The sequence below is a fragment of the Protopterus annectens genome, chromosome 11.part0 (assembly GCF_019279795.1).
Source record: "Protopterus annectens isolate FY-2018-M chromosome 11.part0, PAN1.0, whole genome shotgun sequence".
NCBI lineage: Eukaryota > Metazoa > Chordata > Ceratodontiformes > Protopteridae > Protopterus > Protopterus annectens.
The window spans coordinates 287,556,119-287,575,026 of NC_056745.1; the positions used below are offsets into that span (position 1 = coordinate 287,556,119).

Here is an 18,908-nt window from a genome sequence, read left to right on the forward strand (position 1 = left end):
ATGGTATCAAGACTAGGAAATAGACTATTGTAAGGCTGAATGGTAGGACACGGAGTGCTGTGGTAAAATGGCCTATGCCAGAAATAAGGCACATGACTAGTAGAAGACCACAGAGACCTATACTGGGTCCAGTGCTCTTCACTGTGTTTATTTTAGATGTATTCAAAGGAACAGATTCCCACCTCACACTTGGTAGAGAAAATGGCTGGTTATCTATGGACAAAAATCAGAACTCACCAAATCATCTATTTGTTTAATAAAAAAACATGCAAAAAACAGAAGAAGTGGCATTACTGACAGAATGTAAAAACAAAAACCAAAAAAAATGAAAACTAGGCAGAATCAACTGCTGCTGTTAACTCCATTATTGATTAATAATAAAGTGCTTTTCATGGCACATGACTTCATCAGAATAGAGCCTCACTTTGCTATAGCATCTTTTAAAATCCCTCAAATTAATCACACGAACAGTTGAAAGGCATTTGGGAAAACTTTTTGTACTGCAGGGAATTATGATGACAACTTAAGTTAGAAGCATATAAGCCCACTGGTATTAATGTCCTTTATTTCCTGTGTAATCTTTTGATCCCCCTTTTTATATAGCCACTACAGAAACTTATACTTTCCTGTGTTCTTCTCAGCCGTTAATCCCTCCCTAACTTCTCACACTTTGCTTTTCTTTGCAACATTCCCTCCATACATTACTTATCTACTCTCCTTACATCAAGTCAGACGTTTGCTCCATCCTTCTCCGGTCAACTCTTTTATCTTCACTCCCCTTCCAGCCCATTTCCCTGGACATGCACTTTTATACTGGAAGATCTGCACCTTTTTTATCTAACCAGTAAACACTCCTTAAAGGAATACTGCTTTCCTCCCTCATTCTCCAGATTCTCTAGATCTTAAAGCCTCTACTACAGTTACTTTATACTAGGAATTCCTTTAACCATGACATACATTTACTTTCTCCTGCTGGTATTGATTATTTTCCTTCAACCTTCACACAAAAACCCACAGCAATTACCTGACTGCCATTGTCACCTATCCATACTCTACAAACTTACTACCTAGCCATAACTACACGCATACTACCTACCCATACCCCATAACTAAACACATACTGTAGCTTGTCCAGTCAGGATAAAACATACAAACAGCTGTGGGTTCGGTTCAAGCAACTTTATTATATACAAACACATCAGGACTGAGGCTTAGTAACTTAAACTTAAATAAACGTATAAACAGACTGACTACCGCACTCATACATGTTAACACTCTGGCTGTTCACTCAAAATGGCACTGGTGCCTGCATGCGCTCGCTATTTATATGCACATGCCCTCACTTGGAAATGCTTCTTAAAGTTACAACACACGCTCTGTTCTACATTCTCCCTCTTTGAGAAATAAGTCATGGACAGTAATAATGACAACAATAACTGACATGCAATTGTACAGAAATAATCCTTTGACATGCAATTATACAGAACTAATTACAGGTGAAACAATCATGTCCAGGTTGCTGAGTATTTTACACTAGGTCTGAAAATTCAACCTGATCGTGTGACATAAAAACTAGAACTGGGTTTAACAACAGGGACTGTCTTTGATGAATGTTCAGCTTCAGGAACATCTGGGACATCATCAGGCACAGGAATAGGTACTGAGACATGTCCTTCAACAGGAACATTGTCTTAATTGCTGTGAGATCTAGAATCTGTATCACAGGTACAATGCTGTGATATCGATTCAGACACTGGAAGAAGACGCCTGTGTTTTCCTCTGTATTCAATACCCTCAGATTCCACTAAGTAAGATCTCAGCTTGGCACATATACCTCTCACTTGACCAATTAGATCAAATCCTTTTGCCATTTGCATCCTCACTATCTGTCCTTCTTTCAATGGACGAAGAAATCTGCTCATTTTATCATAGCTGTACTTCTGAAATGAACGCTTCTTGAATAGTTGGGCTTTGATTGCTCTGGTGATTTTAGCATTAGGCACCAACAAACTGGACCTAATAGGCAAGGTTGTTGTGGTTTGCCTAGACAGAAGTCTCTGAGCAGGTGAGCTAAGTAAATTGTCACAGGGTATATTTCTGAGATTAAGCAAATTCAAGAAGACATCGTTATTGTCACACTTTGACCTGTCAAGTAATTGCTTTACGCTTTGTACTGCATGCTCAGCTAGTCTGTTTGAATGTGGATACTCAAGACTACTGGTAACATGGATAAAGTCCCACTCTTTTGCAAATTTCTGAAATAGCTGATTGGTAAACTGGGCACCGTTGTCAGAAATAACTTTGTGTGGACTACCATGGACTGAGAAATGATGTTTCAACTTAGTAATGACAGTACTGGACATTAAGTTAGGTAGAAGATCAATCCTGAACCAATTCAAATAAGAGTCTGCCAACAATAAGTGTGTGTGTGTGTGTGTCTTTCGGCTTTTCCCGGTTAGGGGTCGCCACAGCGGAACTCCGGTCCGCTAATGATTGGCAGTAGAGTTTTACATGCTGGCTTGCCGGGCCTAACGCACAACCTTCAACGAAGGAACGCCCATTCACGCATGTCGTCACACAGCAACAATAAGTAATGTTGACTATTCCACTTGAATATGGCAGTGGCTACTGTGACCAAGGTAGTTCAGGAATCTGGCTTAGCTGAAGTGGCTTTTTTTGCAAATGCGGTTTATTACTATTGCATACTGAGCAAGATGAAAGCATTTATCGATATCTTTTGACAGAGAAGGCCTAAATACTAGTCCTCTCACTCTTTTTTAGTAGCTTCAGAACCTGGGTGGCCACAATGCAAAATGTGGATGTACTCGTGTTGTAAGGAAGTAGGAATGACAACTTTAGGACCTTTGAAAATGATACCATCTTACATCAACATCTCATCTATGTAAGGAAAATAAGGTTGCACTTCTGTTGGTACACAAGACTGCTTTGACGGCCACCCAACATTGAAGAAGTGGTTGAGCTTTTGCAAAATTGGTTCAGTTTTTGTATGATCTCTTAACTCATCAAGTCTTGTGGTAGACAAATTATGCACTTCCATGACATCAAAGTAAAAATTCTCTGGATCAAGCTTTTCTGTGGTATTTCTGGGCGATCTGGATAAGGTATCAGCTAGATAAATAAGTTTGGCTTTCATATAGATCATCTTGAAGTTGTACTTTTGTAATCTGAGCATCATTCTTTGTAGTCTTGCTGCAGCTGTGTGAATCGTATTCTTTAAAATAGTGACTAGAGGTTGATGATCAGTCTCAATCTGGATATCTCAGCCATAAATATAATCATTATCTTTGAACATGAGAACACAATTGCTAAAAGCTCCTTCTCAATTTCAACATTCTGCATACAGTTTGGGTATGACTTATAGATGCATAGGCTACTGCTCTGCCCTCTTGAAGAATAACTGCACCAAGACTGAACTTTGAAGCATCACAGGAAAGAATTACTGGTTTGTGGATATCATATCTTAACGTAGGTGGACTGGCAATTTTCTGTTTCAGGTCATCAAATGCTCTCTGGTGCTGTTCTGACCATGACCAGGTACCATTTTTACATGTCAGCTCTCTTAAGGGTGCTGATAATTCACAGAAGTCTGTTATGAACTTGCCCAAATAATTGACCATACCAAGAAAACACTGCAAGACTTGGACATAGTCTGGAGCTGATATCTCAAGAATAGCTGTTTGTTTGGAAGGATCTGGTCGTAAACCTGAACTGGTAAATAAATGAACTACATAAAGTAATTTCCGGTAGCCTGAATTTACATTTTATAGGATTGAGCTTTAGATTCACTTCATGTGCTCTTTCCAGAACCTTCCTGATGCTTCTGTCATGCTCTGCTTCACCATTGCCTCCAACTAGCAAATCATTTACTATTATAGCACATGGATAGCCTGAACAAATTTGCTCCATTTCACGCTGAATTACTTCACTGGCAGAATTTTTTCCAAAAGACATTCTGAGAAATCTGTATCTACCAAATGTTGTGTTGAATGTCGTCAGTAGTGAAGATTTGCAATCAAACATTACTTGCCAAAATGAACTCTTTGCATCTAAGAGAAAAAGCAGTGGCACTTAGCATGAGGGTAGCAACTTCCTCGACTGTATGCATAGGATGGTAGAGACTCTAATGCTTTTTTATGTTTCCTGGTTCAATACATATTGTGATTTCATCTGAACTTTTCTTATGAGTGACTACCATGGAAGAGACTCATTCAGTTGGTTCTGTAACTGGACAAACCACACCTTGCTGCACCATTTTATCTAACTGGACTTTGACTCTGCCCTGCATAGCTATCAGAACTCTTCTTTTTGGTCTGACCACTGGACTGACCTCTGGGTCTAATTTCATGGAGTACACCAGGAAGTTTACCTAGCTTGTCTTTGAAAACATCAGCATACTCTGTGAAAATAGCATCAGTGAAACTGGAATTAGGACATGTGCTTACATGATGCACTTTTTTGGTAAAAGAAAGCAGGTTTATTCTTATACTGTCTCTGAGACCTAATAATGAATGCACAGGTCTTTTGACTACATAAAATTGCATGCTATGATTGTTTCCAGCTGAACTGCATAAAAGCACTACTGAGCCTTCTGTTTGAGTCTCTTCACCTTCATAAGCAACAAGCTTTGCACAACTGGCTAAATTAAGTCATTCACCAGTTCTTACTCTAGCAAATGTTTCTGCTGACATAACATTGCACTTTGAACTAGTGTCCTCTTTGAGCTCTGTGGGTTTACCATTAATCATGTCAGTACAAAGCACTTTGTTTTTTGGCAAGAGATTTGTTGCATTAATCTTTTCACTAAGCACTGATACACCATCTACAAAGAAAGTAGAGTTGCAGCTCTCTATATGATCTACTTGCTTTTCTGAGTAACCTTTCTTAATAAATGAATGAGTCTTGCTTGATTTACAAAGCTTTTGAAAGTGGTTCCATCTATTACACTTGTGGCATTGCTGACCAAATGCTAGACAATTTTCTCTTTTGGATTCATGATTGCCACCACAACTGTGGCAGTTAACAATGAGACTTGACTTGGGTTTTACTGACTCACCCTTATGCTGCACTGAGCATGTCCATTTTACTGAGCTAGTCTTAGAACTTGCTGGAAAGGTACAGGCTCTCCCTGGAAATCCTGCAGGGGCTGCATCTGCCATGCACTTAGGCCTGTTTCTGTTAGCCATGTGCTGCATGCTGTCTACAATTGCCCTAGAGGCTGCTGAAACCATGCTCTTATCACTTGTAAGCATAACTGCGTGCTTTTCTGTAAGCTCGTGCATTTGACAAATCTTTATGGCTTTGCTCAACGTTAAATCACTGTCTCAAAGCAAAATCTTTCTCACCACAGCATTACTAACACACACACACACACACACACACACACACACACACACACACACACACACACACACACACACACCTGTCTTTTATCAACTCATCTTTCAAATCACCAAATCTACACATTTTAGCTTTGTTTCTCAAGTCAGTAATGTAAGCTGCAAATGTTTCTCCTGGCTTTTGGTCTCTTGTATAAAATAAGTGCTTCTCCAATGTAACATTTGTCTGGGGTTTCCGCATTTCTCTAAATTTATGTTTCAAACACTCAGGGTCCTCCCTTGATTCAGCTTGTAAAACAGTATAGCAGTTTTCACCTTCTCCTGCATACACTGCTGGTGTATACACAAATGAATGCTCTCTTTCAATGGCTTCTGACCTGGCTAGATTAAGCAGAATAAATTCCCTTGTACATGCATTTTTATCAGCAAAATCTGCTTGTATAAAAATATCATATTCCTACTCAAATACTCTCCAATTCTCTGCAATATTCTGATCAAACACAAGTGGAGTGGGTCTGTGAAATGCTTCTGCCATGCCAACACACAGTAGTAAAGACTCTTTGCATTATGTACGAACATACACACACACATATGTCAGAAATTTATGCCAGAAACTTGTAACTATGCCCAGCAGCACAATAAACTCTCTCAAATAACTGCACTTTGTGAAATAAGTCTCCATAGCACAACAACACTTTGAAATCACTGTACTTTGTGAAACAACCCTTATCAGTGTAAGAAACAAGTCAAAGTGGCTGTACTCTGTGAATGAACTGTACATCGCACAAGAAACTCAATGTAAAAAACACTTTGAAATCACTGCACTTTGTGAATCAATTGTACACAGCACAAGAAACTTTTCAAAATAACTGTACTTGCGAAATAACTCTGTACAGTGTAAGAAACACTTTGAAATGACTGTACTTTGCAAAATAACTGTATACAGTGTAAGAAATTCTTTGAAATGACTGCACCTTGTGAAATAATTGTACTTTGCACAAAGTAAACTCTTTAAAATAACTGTACTGTAATAAAGCACACACTGCAAACACTGCACACTCTGTGATACTTCGAACAACTCTAGTTAAACTCTGAATAGCTTTAGTCAATGTGAAACAGTAGCGCATATCAAAACATAGTTATTTACTATAAATGCAGCTGCTTTGCTTTTCCATGGTCATTTTGCCCTTTTATTGTACTTGTTATGCTTGTTTGACATATCATGCTTGTTATACTTTTCTTGTGCTCGTTTCACATTTAACATGCTCATTATGGAAATCAGAAGTAGTTCTGAATGCTCTCATAAGTATTTTGAATAACTTCTTCAAATATCATGGTTTTGAAAATATTTCATTAAATCAATAATGCATTTTGTGGTTTTTGTTTGATTAATAATACGTTTTGTGCTTTGGGACTGATTAATAATGCATTTTGTACTTTGCGAATGCTTTGTATAATTTTCTTTACAAAACATTTACGTGAGTTTTTTATTACTTGAATATCATTTCTGACCTTTTTCAATTATTTGAGCAGGCTGGAACAAGACTTTTAACATCGTGCCATTCAGATATGCCACTTCTGATACCATGTAGTTCAGGCATGTTAGTTCTGGCAACATGTTGTTCAGGAATCCCGCTTCTGACACCATGTCACTTGTTTGGTGTAACTTAAACTTAAATAAACTTAGAAACATACTGATTACTGCACTCATACATGTTATCACTCTGGCTGTTCACTGAAAATAGCACTGTTGCCTGCATGTGCTCTCTGTTTATATGCATGTGCCCTCACTTGGAAATGCTTCTTAAAGTTACAACACACACTCTGTTCTACACATACTACCTACTCATACCCCATACCTACACACATACTACCTACCCATAATCCCATACCTATGCACATACTACCTAGCCATACCCCAGACCTACACACATACTCCCAACCCATACCTGCACACATGCTACCTACCTATACCCCATACCCACACACTCACTACCTACACATACCCCATACCCCATACCCACAAACATACTAGCTACTCATACCCGAAACCTACATGCATACTACCTACCCATATCCCATACCCACACACACATACTACCTTCCCATACCTCATACCCACACACACACATACTACGTACTCATACCACATACCTACACACATACTACTTACCCATACTCCATCCCTACACACATACTACCTACACATAGCAATATCTACATGCATTCTACCCACCCATACACTATATCTACACACTTAGTACCTATCCATACCCCATACCCACACACATACTACCTACCCATACCGCATACCTACACACATAATACCTACTCATGCCCCATACCTACACACATACTACCTACACATATACTACTTATCCATAACCCATACCCACACAAATACTATCTACTCATACCCCATACCTATACACATAATACTTACCTGTACCCTATACCTACACACATACTACCCATACATACCCCATACTTACACACATTCTATCTACCCATACTCCCTACCTACACACATAGTACCTATCCATACCCCCTTCCTACACACATACTACCTACCCATACCCCCATACCTAAAAACATACTACCTACCCATAGCCCATACCTACAAACATTCTACCTACCCATACCCCATACACACACCCAGGCATAGGTTCATAGGTTCATAGATTAGTACTAGGCTAAGTGCCCTTGTGGGCCATTTTAAGCCTAGCCAATTACCCCATGTGAGAATCAAACTCTGCACCTTGTGTCTATAAGGTAAACACCTTAACCATTATGTCAACGTCCCACCCACATATTACCTACCCATACCCCATATGTACAAACATACTATCTACCCATACCCCATATCTACACACATACTATCTACCCATACTCCATACCTACACACATACTACCTACACATACCCAATATCTTCACACATTCTACCTACCCATACCCCATACATACATGCATAGTACCTATCCAAACCCCATACCTACACAAAACTACCTACCCCATACCCACAGATATACCACCTACCCATACTCAGTACCCACAAACATACTACCTACCGATACCCCATATGTACACACATATTACCTACCCATACCCCATACCCACACAAATACTACCTACTCATATCCCATACCTACATACATAATACTTACCCATACCCTATACCTACACACATACTACCTATACATACCCCTTACCTACACACATTCTATCTACCCATGCCCCATATCTACACACATACTACCTACCCATACCCTGTACCTACAAACATACTACCTACCCATAGCCCATACCTACATACATTCTACCTACCCATACCCCATACCCACACAATACTACCTGCCCATACCCCATACGTACAAATATACTACCTACCCATACCCCATATCTACACACATACTACCCACCCATACCCTATACCAACACACATACTAACTACACATACCTAATACCTACACACATTTTACCTACCTATACCCCATACATACACACATAGTATGTATCCATACCCCTTACCTACACAATACAACCTACCCCATACCCACACACATACTACCTACCCATACCCCATACCTACAAACATACTACCGACCCAAACCCCACACCTACACACATACTACCTACCCATACCCCATACCTTCACTCATTCTGCCTACCCATACCCCATACCTGCACACATTCTACCTAGCTATACCCCATTATGCTTTCATGTCACATTGTCATTATACTTCTGAGCCCATTCCAGGACCACTTAACAATAACACCGCAACTCAAACCAATAAACAGCATCATATTACCTGCTCCCTGTTTAACACCCATAGTATCAAGAACACAATTCACAAAATCAATGCCTTTACCATATAACATAATCTTGAAATAGCTATTACAGAAATGTGGCTGAAACTTAAAACTCCTAATCTTTATCATCTCATATCAAACAATGCATATCTACAAGAAGACAGACCAGGCAAAAACCTGGGAAGGAGCACTGATTCTCTTCAAAATCAACCATAACTCCATAAACTAACAGCAACTCAGAATCAGATTTGAACTAGATCATTTTAAAATTGCCAACAAGCAACCAAGAATCTTTGTTATAACCACTGCATACCTACCTCCATCAGCCTCACTATCAAAACGTAATACCCTCATCCAACAAATATATGCCAAAGCTCTCAAAAACTGTAACTTAATCATTATCGGAGATTTCAACCATAATTACTTAGGACCAAAACCATTGATGTGTGTGAACTCCTGTTCAGCTTAAGTCTTACCCAAGGCAGCTCTGAAAACACTAGACAAAACCTTCAATCCAATAGGCACACCTTACTAGATCTTGTAATAACTAATAATCCTACAATAATATCTAACCTCATCTTACATGCATCTTCCTTTAGTGATCTATTTCCCATAACTTTCTCAGTACATAATCTAATGTTAAAATATGAACCTAAATGTATCACCTTCAGACCCTAACCATTCAGAAATCACTAATCTTAAAAACACACCTGGTCAACCTTGATTGGTCTCACTTACTTGCCGTAAAAGACCCCAGTGAAGCAGCTAGCACCATTACCAATATAATACTGTGCTTGCAAAACAAGTTCTTTCTCTTAGTACAACAACTACTTTGACCTCATAAACATGAATGTGTATTCAATGAACACAAACAGCTCCTTGAATTATGTGATGAAGCATGTTACAATTGGAAATGCCCCCCCCCCCCACAGATTCCCAAATGAAATGCACCTCACTATGCAACCAAGCCAAGCAATTCAGCCACAGAAAGAAAAACAACCACTGACAAAACAAACAGATCTCATTTTAGACAAACCTAAAAGATTCAGGAGAGAAATCAACATTTTGACTGGTTGAAAAATGCAACATAACTCCACTCCCCTGATCCCCTCAAACAACACCACATACAAACTTCTGCACTGACTTCCTAAATGAGTTCAGCAACCTGCTACACATCAACAACATGGACTTGCCACCTCCTCAGCCATGCTCACCTCCCCCTTTACATTCCACTACTCCACTTCAAAAAGATCAGAACCAAAGTGATTGAAATACAATTGGACCAAATACAATTAGATACTCACCCAGGTACAGATAACCTAGCCTCTTGGGTCATTCACCTTTGTAAGGACTTTATCTTCCACCCTCTCCCTCACAAACACAATCTACACTTAACTAATATGGAAAACAGCAATAGTCACTCCTATTCCAAAAGTATCTAAGCCAACTACTATTTCACAATACTGACCAATCTCAATAGTTAACGACTTTAGGTAAAATATTAGAAAAAAATATTTACAACCAGATTACTGCTTATTTACATCAATATCATCTTCTATCCAGGAAGCAACATGGATTATCATCTGGACATAGCACTCTACTCCCTCACAGATGACATCCTATCCAGTATGGACAGAGGTAACCTGACAGGAGACATCTTTATTGACCTCACAAAATCATTTCATCTAATTGACCATAACTTACTATTTCATAAATTAAATGAAATAGGCATTAATGATGATGTAAACCTTAGTTTGGAGACTTCCTCACCAACAGAGCTTTAATGTTGAAGGAAGGCACCACCACCTCTGAAATAACTACTCTTATTTAGGGAGTCCCCTAGGGTTCCACTTTAGCCCCCTTTTCATATTTATCAACAAACTCCCATCTGATCATCCTCAGATACCTGTAATTCTTTAAGCAGATGACATAATCAAACAAATCTCATTCTGTTATACAAGCTGTCTCCTAAATGACATCCAAACCCTCACCAAGTGGCTAATAGACCAGAAACATATGCTTAATCTCTCAAAAACAAAAGCAATACTATTTGGAACCAACCAAAAAATGGCCAAAGCTTCCTTCATATTAAAGATGTTAACAATATCACCATAGAAACTACCACATCCTTCAAATACCTTGGCATTTGGTTAGACCAGTCTCTTAACTTTCATCTACATATTCAAAACACATACACAAAGATCAACACACTACTGTTCTGGGTAAACAAGCTGTAACCTCTTCTATCAGAGCCAGCCAAAGCTGAAATAAGCAAAGGTATACTCTTATCTCAACTCAAATATGGACTACCTATTATAGCTGCGGCCTCGCAGAAAATTGTCACCGCCTTACAAAGTATCTCCAATAAAATCTGTCATTTAATTACTAACTCCCTCAACAAAGAACACCACCACCTAACTCTTGTCAGAGATAAATGGCTCCTAGTACATTTGACAGCCAACCTCCTTCCTGGATCACTCATTCACAAAGCCCTGTCTCCTAATACACCATCCTCTCGCACCCATATAATCTCAGGGATATCTCTCAATCTCAACCCACCCTGCCAACTCCAGAAACTAAACTGACCATGCATTCTCTATCCTAGCACCTAAACTATGGGACTCTATTAATCTGAAACATCCAAAAGTACTTGGACTTCAAACAGCAGCTCAAGGAACACCTCTTCACCCAGACAAAGTGCAGGTGCACTCACTCAGGTCATGCTACATGAACCCTGTGACTCTCTCATACCTATTTATCCTTATTTCATGTTTCCTTATCTCATCTTGTCATCTACTTACTTACTCCCTCTCATTCATCCTTCTTTGTCTTCTATTTGCATCTCTCTCACACTTCACTTTTCTATTCCTCTTCCAGCTGCATGCCTGTCACACCTTTTCTCTGTCTTCTCCCCATAGTGTCTTTTACTGCAACCATTCTCACGTGTTTCTTCTAATGTCTTCATTCCACTCTATATAATGATAGGCTGCTATCCCTGTAGCATAAGCCATCTCGGTAATTATAGCTACATCTTATTCAAACAGTTGTGCTAAGCATAATTCCATTTTTCCATCCATGGTTTGATATTATAAACTGCTTCTTGAATTAAATGTTGTAGCATATTCTTAGATCTGTAAATATGCATATATATATATATGTTTTTTAGCATAGCCTTGTATCTGTAAATATGTTTTGTTCTTTTGTTATGTGATCCTATTCTCCTGGACTGTGCCTGCAAATGGTGCAGTACACCAGTAAACAAATGTCAATAAATAAATACATAAATAAAATCAAATGGTTAGCATCAACTCTATTTTTAAAACAGAAAGTTGAAATTGTTTGAAGGATTATGTTTGCTATTTTTAAATAGTTTTACATATTTTTACATGGTATATTTATTTGTAGGTTATATTGTTCAAACTGAGGTCATTCACTCATACAAAATATTTTTTGGATGTTTTAAAAATAATTTGTTTTGTAGTTTAGATTTTTAGTAGAGGCGGTTACTGTCTCTTTGCATATTTGACTGAGCTGTTCATGTGATCAATTGCAGGGGTTTTAAATGATGTAATAGCAACATGAGTTTATATTTCAATGAAGTCTGTAAAATGGACGTAAGCACTTAATTATTAAACACGTGGACTCAACAGTGGTAGTTGATCAGGACTAGTTTTGGTTCATCTGTTTAATCTGCCCTTGAATCTACACATCATGCTTGATTTTATTATGTGTTTATTTCAGTTAGTATTCTATCCATGTCTACTCTTTACTTTTTTTATTTTTGTTGGAGGCTGCTTGGATGTCAACGCTTCAGTGCTGCAACAAAGTTACTTGTTACAAGTTGCTATGTTGCACTGATACACCTATGTCTTACCTGCACTTGTAGTTTTGCATTGAACTCAGTGGCGTAGCTAGGAGGGGGCATGAGGGGCAGCCCTTTTCTGGTCCATTCACATCACATTGTTGACGTGCCATATGTGAAGTTTAAACGCTACTTTCGCACACAAGTTAGGACCCAGGAGCTGAGTGGATGTTTATGTAGGGAAATCTGAGTGTGAAGTGAGTTCAACTGCAAACAAGTAAGGAGATATTTATAAGCATCTCTCAGAGTAGTGAGCATATTTCTGCAGCTTTAAGCTCTCAGTGTATTTCTGCAGCATTACAGAGAAGTGTGTGTATGTTTGTCTTTGTGTGTGTGTGTGTGTGTGTGTGTGTGTGTGTGTGTGTGTGTGTGTGTAAAATGGCCCAGTTAGGTGTTGCACAGGCTCAGAGCATGAATTCTCTACCAATTCAAGGAACTGTCCTGGCTTGGAAATGTTTGGCTCATACTCTTGGACTGCTTCTCTTAAAATTTGTGGTTTTCTGGCAAATCAGTGAAAGCTGAATTCACTAAATAATGATGTTTAAGTTTCAGTTTTCTTATCTTTCAGGAAATGCATGTAACACAAAATATTTTATTCTAGTAACTTTCTAAGGTTATACAAGCAATGTTTAAAATGTGTCCCTTGTTTTGTGCCTTTGCCCCCCCCCAATAAATGTTGTTTTTTTCAGATTTATTGTTCTGCAAAGTTGACAGATATAGTTGAGTGTCAAGTGGATTTTAAAAGGAGCTGAGAGCTTCAAGGGAAGAAATGTTTAGTACTGTTTATACCAAGTCTGTTTGCATTGTTTGTAGCATAACAGGTAGTATACTTACTTTAATGCAGAAGGCTGTGAGTTCTACTCCCACAGTATATAGATGGATTGTTCATACTCTACTGTGTTGTACTTTATAGGAGTGCATGCTGCATGTTTGGCTCATTTTTTTTGGTCTGTTCCTCCTAAAATTTGTGGTTTTCTGGCAAATCAGTGAGAACTGAATTCACTAAATAATGACGTTTAAGTTTCAGTCTTCTTATCTTTCAGGAAATGCATGTTAACGCAAAACATTTTACTCTAGCAACTTTCTAAGGTTATACAAGCAATGTTAAAAATGTGTCCCTAGTTTTGTACATTTGTTCCCCCCAATAAATTTTGGCTTTTTTTTTAGATTTATTCTGTTGCAGAGTTGACAGATATAGTTGAGTGTCAAGTGAATTTTACAAGGAGCTGAGAGCTTCAGGGGAAGAGAAGTTTGGTACTGCTTATACCAAGTCTGTTTGCATTGTGAGTAGTACAAGAGGTAGTATACTTGCTTTTGATGCAGAAGGTTGCGGGTTCTACTTCCACAGTATGCAGATGGATTGCTGATACTGTACTGTATTGTACTTTAAAGGGGGTGCTTGCTGCAGTCCTGAGAATGTCCTCCTTTGGATGAAACACCTAGTAACTACAAACCTGTTATCAGTTTGCCATCCATTTTCTATTGGAATATTACTAACATAATTTTTCTAATGTAACATATGCAATTTATTCCCCAAAGGCAGCAGGCATTTTATTTGTAGATGAAACAATTATATAAAGTTGCTTGCTAGCAGCAACCTCTTAATTAGTTACCAATATCTTTAATGTGGAATTATCTAGATGACTTTTACTTCTGCAGAGATTGTGCATATTTACTGATATTGGTGGATTGTAATGACAGAGGTTTGAGTAGGCTTTTATGATGAAAATGTTCTTAATTGGGCAGTTTTGTTATTATTGATTCATACATTTTGTTTCATTGCTTATTGGAAAAATGTTCAGAAAGGCTGCAGGGTGGTACTTTGTATGGGGGGCCCATATGACTATGATTTTTGCGTGGGGCAGGGATGGCAAACTTTTGAACTAGAGAATATTGAGGCTTCCCTTCCATTGATAGAAGTTTTAACTCTCTGATCATAGCTTCATAATTCTGTTTCTTTTCAAAGGTATTTACATTATTTTGTGTATAGCACAGGATTCCTGTGGAACACAGCACTGCTGGGCTTGTACTAGAGAGTTTCTCTTTTCCAAATTTGAGTGGCTGTAAAGTTAATACATTTAAGTAATGGGGTATGGAGGTGCAGGTAAGCTTGCCCTCTTCAAAATACATACTGTTTTCATTGGGTAAGGAGGATATTTTGGGATGCTGCATTCTCAGTTATCTGTGTCTGAGGAACTGCTTCTCAATCAGTCTTAACCAATCACGGGGGAAGCAAATTCTGACTGCTGGCATTTGATAGTTGTTAGAGGTAGTGTTATGGCTCATTTATGGAGAACTATGAATAAAATAGGAGAATGGTCATATTCCTGGAGAGAATCTGAGTCACTTTGTTCAGTCCTGAATGATCATTTGTTAAATAAGGCTGTTCAATAGACATTTTGTCATTTTTAATTTGTGAACTGTACTCTCTCAGTCTGAAACATACTTAAAGCTAAGTATATTAATCTTTAAAAGAGCAAAAAATTATTTTTGCAGTGAAGATTTCCTTACAATACCACATCTATTCTAGGAAAAAAAAAAAAAATATATATATATATATATATATATATATATATATATATATATATATATATATATATATATATTCCCATATATATTAGCAATATCTAACCATAAAAAATATCCCCGAAGCAGAGACAACCAGCCTGCTACATTTATCTGCAAAGGCTTGATAAGGTTCTGGTTTGCCAGATATAGGATTGATTCTTTCCTTCTTGGAGTATTTTGCTTCAAACTGTGGACGAATCTCTTCCTAAAAAAAAAGAAAGAAAACTTTAATTAGCCTTTTATAAGAAGAACAATTCTTCAAGGTAACTTTAATTAGCCTTTTATAAGAAGAACAATTCTGCAAGGTAACTGAAAAAACATTTTCTTACCACATGCTGTTAAACAACGTACTGATATGCACTTTGTAGGGTAAAGAAAGTTGTCTGGGAAGGTAAACACAAAATCTTTTTTTCATTAAACTTTATTGGCTAATAAGCTTGCTTGTCCTTATATACAAAACAGACGAGATGCCTATGATTCAAGTGTCACAAATTGCTCCTGATGTACTGCATGTAAAAAGGTTTGTTTTATAGTCATCACTGTTTGGGCAGGGAAGCTTCTTCTGGTTGCAGTTACCGTTTAGGGTTAGATATGTACATATAAATCTCAGTAAGAAATATTTGGAAGCTGGAGAAAATTGTGAAAATGAATATGCCAAACAGAGCATTTTCCCTTTTATCTTTTAAATCAGCCTCCTTATGTTTAAGAATATAAAACAGCAGTTCCCTATATTTTGTTTTTGATTTAATATAATTTTGTGAACTTTTACATCTTTATTTAATTGATCATTTTCTTTGGATTTGCTGAATCCTATAATTTATCTTATATTTACTTTAAATGGTGCAGTCTAACTTTACTTGACTGTTCACTGAAAAGAATATGGATGTATAACTATCATACTCCATTTCTGATTTTGAGAGCTCTGTGAATCACATGAGAAGGAGACAAAACCGAGTCATGAAACTATGACTACATAATGCAGAAAAAAAACTGGACAGGAAGACTGCAGTCCCATTGTCTCAAACTCGGTTCATCGGCAGGTAAGTATCAGGCATGTGTGTTCATGTATGAGTTATGATATATTTGAGTGCTCCAACATATGCACCTGCTTGTAACACACACACGCACACACACACACACACACACACACACACACACACACACACACACACACACACACAAATTCTAAAAACAATGCAGATTTTTTTAATTAATTCTATTCACAACTCAGTTATATACCTTTGTCCTAAAAATAAAAAAATAAAAATAAAAACACAGTCCAGATGATCTAGAAGGAAACTTTATTTAGTCACTAAAATGAAAGAGAAGCACTTTTGTCTTCTTCTTTTGGCTGCTCCCATTAGGAGTCACCACAGTGGATCATTGGTCTGCAGAATGAGTGGCAGAAGAGTTTTACAGTGTCAGATTGCCAGCCTGGCAGCAAACCTTCTTCAGAAGGCACATACACACACAAGCACTCACACCTAGGGCCTGTTTAGGGTGTCCAATCCACCTGCAGCATGCCTTGGGAATATGGGAAGAAACAGAAGCACCCAGAGGAAACCCACAATAACACAGGAAGGATACACAGGCACTGCACAGAAGGAACCCCAGCTGAGAATTGAACCAGAGAACCTCTTGCTGTGAGGCAACAATGCTAACTGCTGCACCACTTTGCTGCCCAAAGACAAGCACTTTTGTCTACTAAACCATTTTCAAGAGCTGTAGACATTTTCGGAAAGCACGTATCTTTTACTTTAGTGAGCAAATAAAGTTTCCCTTTTATCTGTCATCTCATAGTTGATGTTCATCTTAAAATACTTCATCAGGACTAAGTTTCCTTTACAAAAGGACTTATATATTTATTTATTTTTTTGACATTTGTTTATTTATTTGACATTTGTTGACTGGGTTAGTCCAGCTGGGACAAAGCCCTTTTTCAGTGGAGACCCGGGGAGAAAAGCTCCACAGTAATTACATACAATATGTTGAATAAGTATTAAATTAATAAAACAAGAAAAAAACGTACATAGAATAAGTAAAGCAGATTAAGCATGCACAGCAATGAGTCAACATTATAGCACAAGTAGGTACAATGCAGAGTTCAGAAATACAAATGGTTATAATCATAAGGAATACAAGATTGTTAAGAGTGTATTTACAAATAAGTAAGTAAGAACTTCTAAGCTTAATATTTAACCGATAACAAGTCATATACCAAAACCAGCAAAGACTGGTGTAGTATGTAAAGATAAAAGATAAAGTAGTGAAAAGAATTTTAAAGAGTATAGAGGCGAAGAGTAAGGAAAAGATAATTAGGAAATTTTTAGATAATGAGGGTTAAAAAAGGGGGAGAGATAGAATAGCCAAGAGAGGTGAGTTAATCAGGTGGGAGATAGCACAGATATAATTTAATTTTCCTTAAGTGATTTTTTTACTGCCTCTCTGAATAGGGATTTGGCTCTAAGGAGATAAATGTCTAGTGGCAATTTATTCCATTTCACAGCAGGCAGATAGTAATAAAGTTTTTTTCCTAAGTTAGTCATGGGTTTGTAAATGGACATGATATGTTGCTCAGAGCTCTGAAGTGTTTTTCAGGGGTGTAGTGGGAGATTATAGAGGTGATGTTAGGGCAAAAAGTGGGCTAGTAAAGAACAGAATGAATTATTTGGAGCTGAGCAAGGAGGAGGTTATGGGAAAATTCTAACCAGTTTAGTTTCCTGAGAGCGAGGCAGTGATGAGATGACTATGGCATCTCAGCAGCAAATTTAGCTACCTTGTTGTAAGTGGATTCTATTTTAATAAGTGTGGTCTGTAGACTGGTGAGAATTTGAGAGCCATAAAGAAGTTAGGTAATAGGCAGGCATGAGAAAGAGATATTTTAGCTTTGCTTGAGAGAAAGTTTTTATTTTTAAAAAGGAGACCAATTTTTTGATTGGTTGCAACAAATTACATGAAATAATAACCTGTTAGTTTGTTAAACCAAATCCATCACAATCACAGCAACTACAGAAATGAATGATAAGTAATCTAGGACCTCTTCTCTTGGCCCTTGTTTCAGCTTTATCTAAAACACATAAAACTTGATAAACAATCTACATGTTTTGAAAGGGTTAGATAATGCATCATTGTTCTTAGTTTTGATGACAGCAATGTTATGCTCACTAATGTTGAATCAATATTATTCCAGTCTGTTTTTGGTAAATTTAAGTCCCCACCACTATTATTCTTCCCTCCTGTGTTTCAAGCAAGAAATATATGAATTCCTGTAGGCCATCAGCACTTGACATTGGTGGTCTATACACTCCAA

The 18,908-nt window shown here is 37.7% G+C and overlaps 1 protein-coding gene across 7 annotated transcripts in view; it reads right to left on the reverse strand.

Moving 5' to 3' along the window:
* Positions 1 to 18,908, reverse strand: part of ANO4 (anoctamin 4) — a 1,520,875-nt gene that overhangs the window by 380,099 nt on the left and 1,121,868 nt on the right. For all 7 annotated transcript variants that reach the window (XM_044087781.1, XM_044087780.1, XM_044087779.1 and 4 more), the window contains one exon: positions 15,663 to 15,803. In XM_044087781.1, the coding sequence (XP_043943716.1) occupies positions 15,663 to 15,803 (141 nt within the window). The remainder of the gene's footprint in view (positions 1 to 15,662; positions 15,804 to 18,908) is intronic.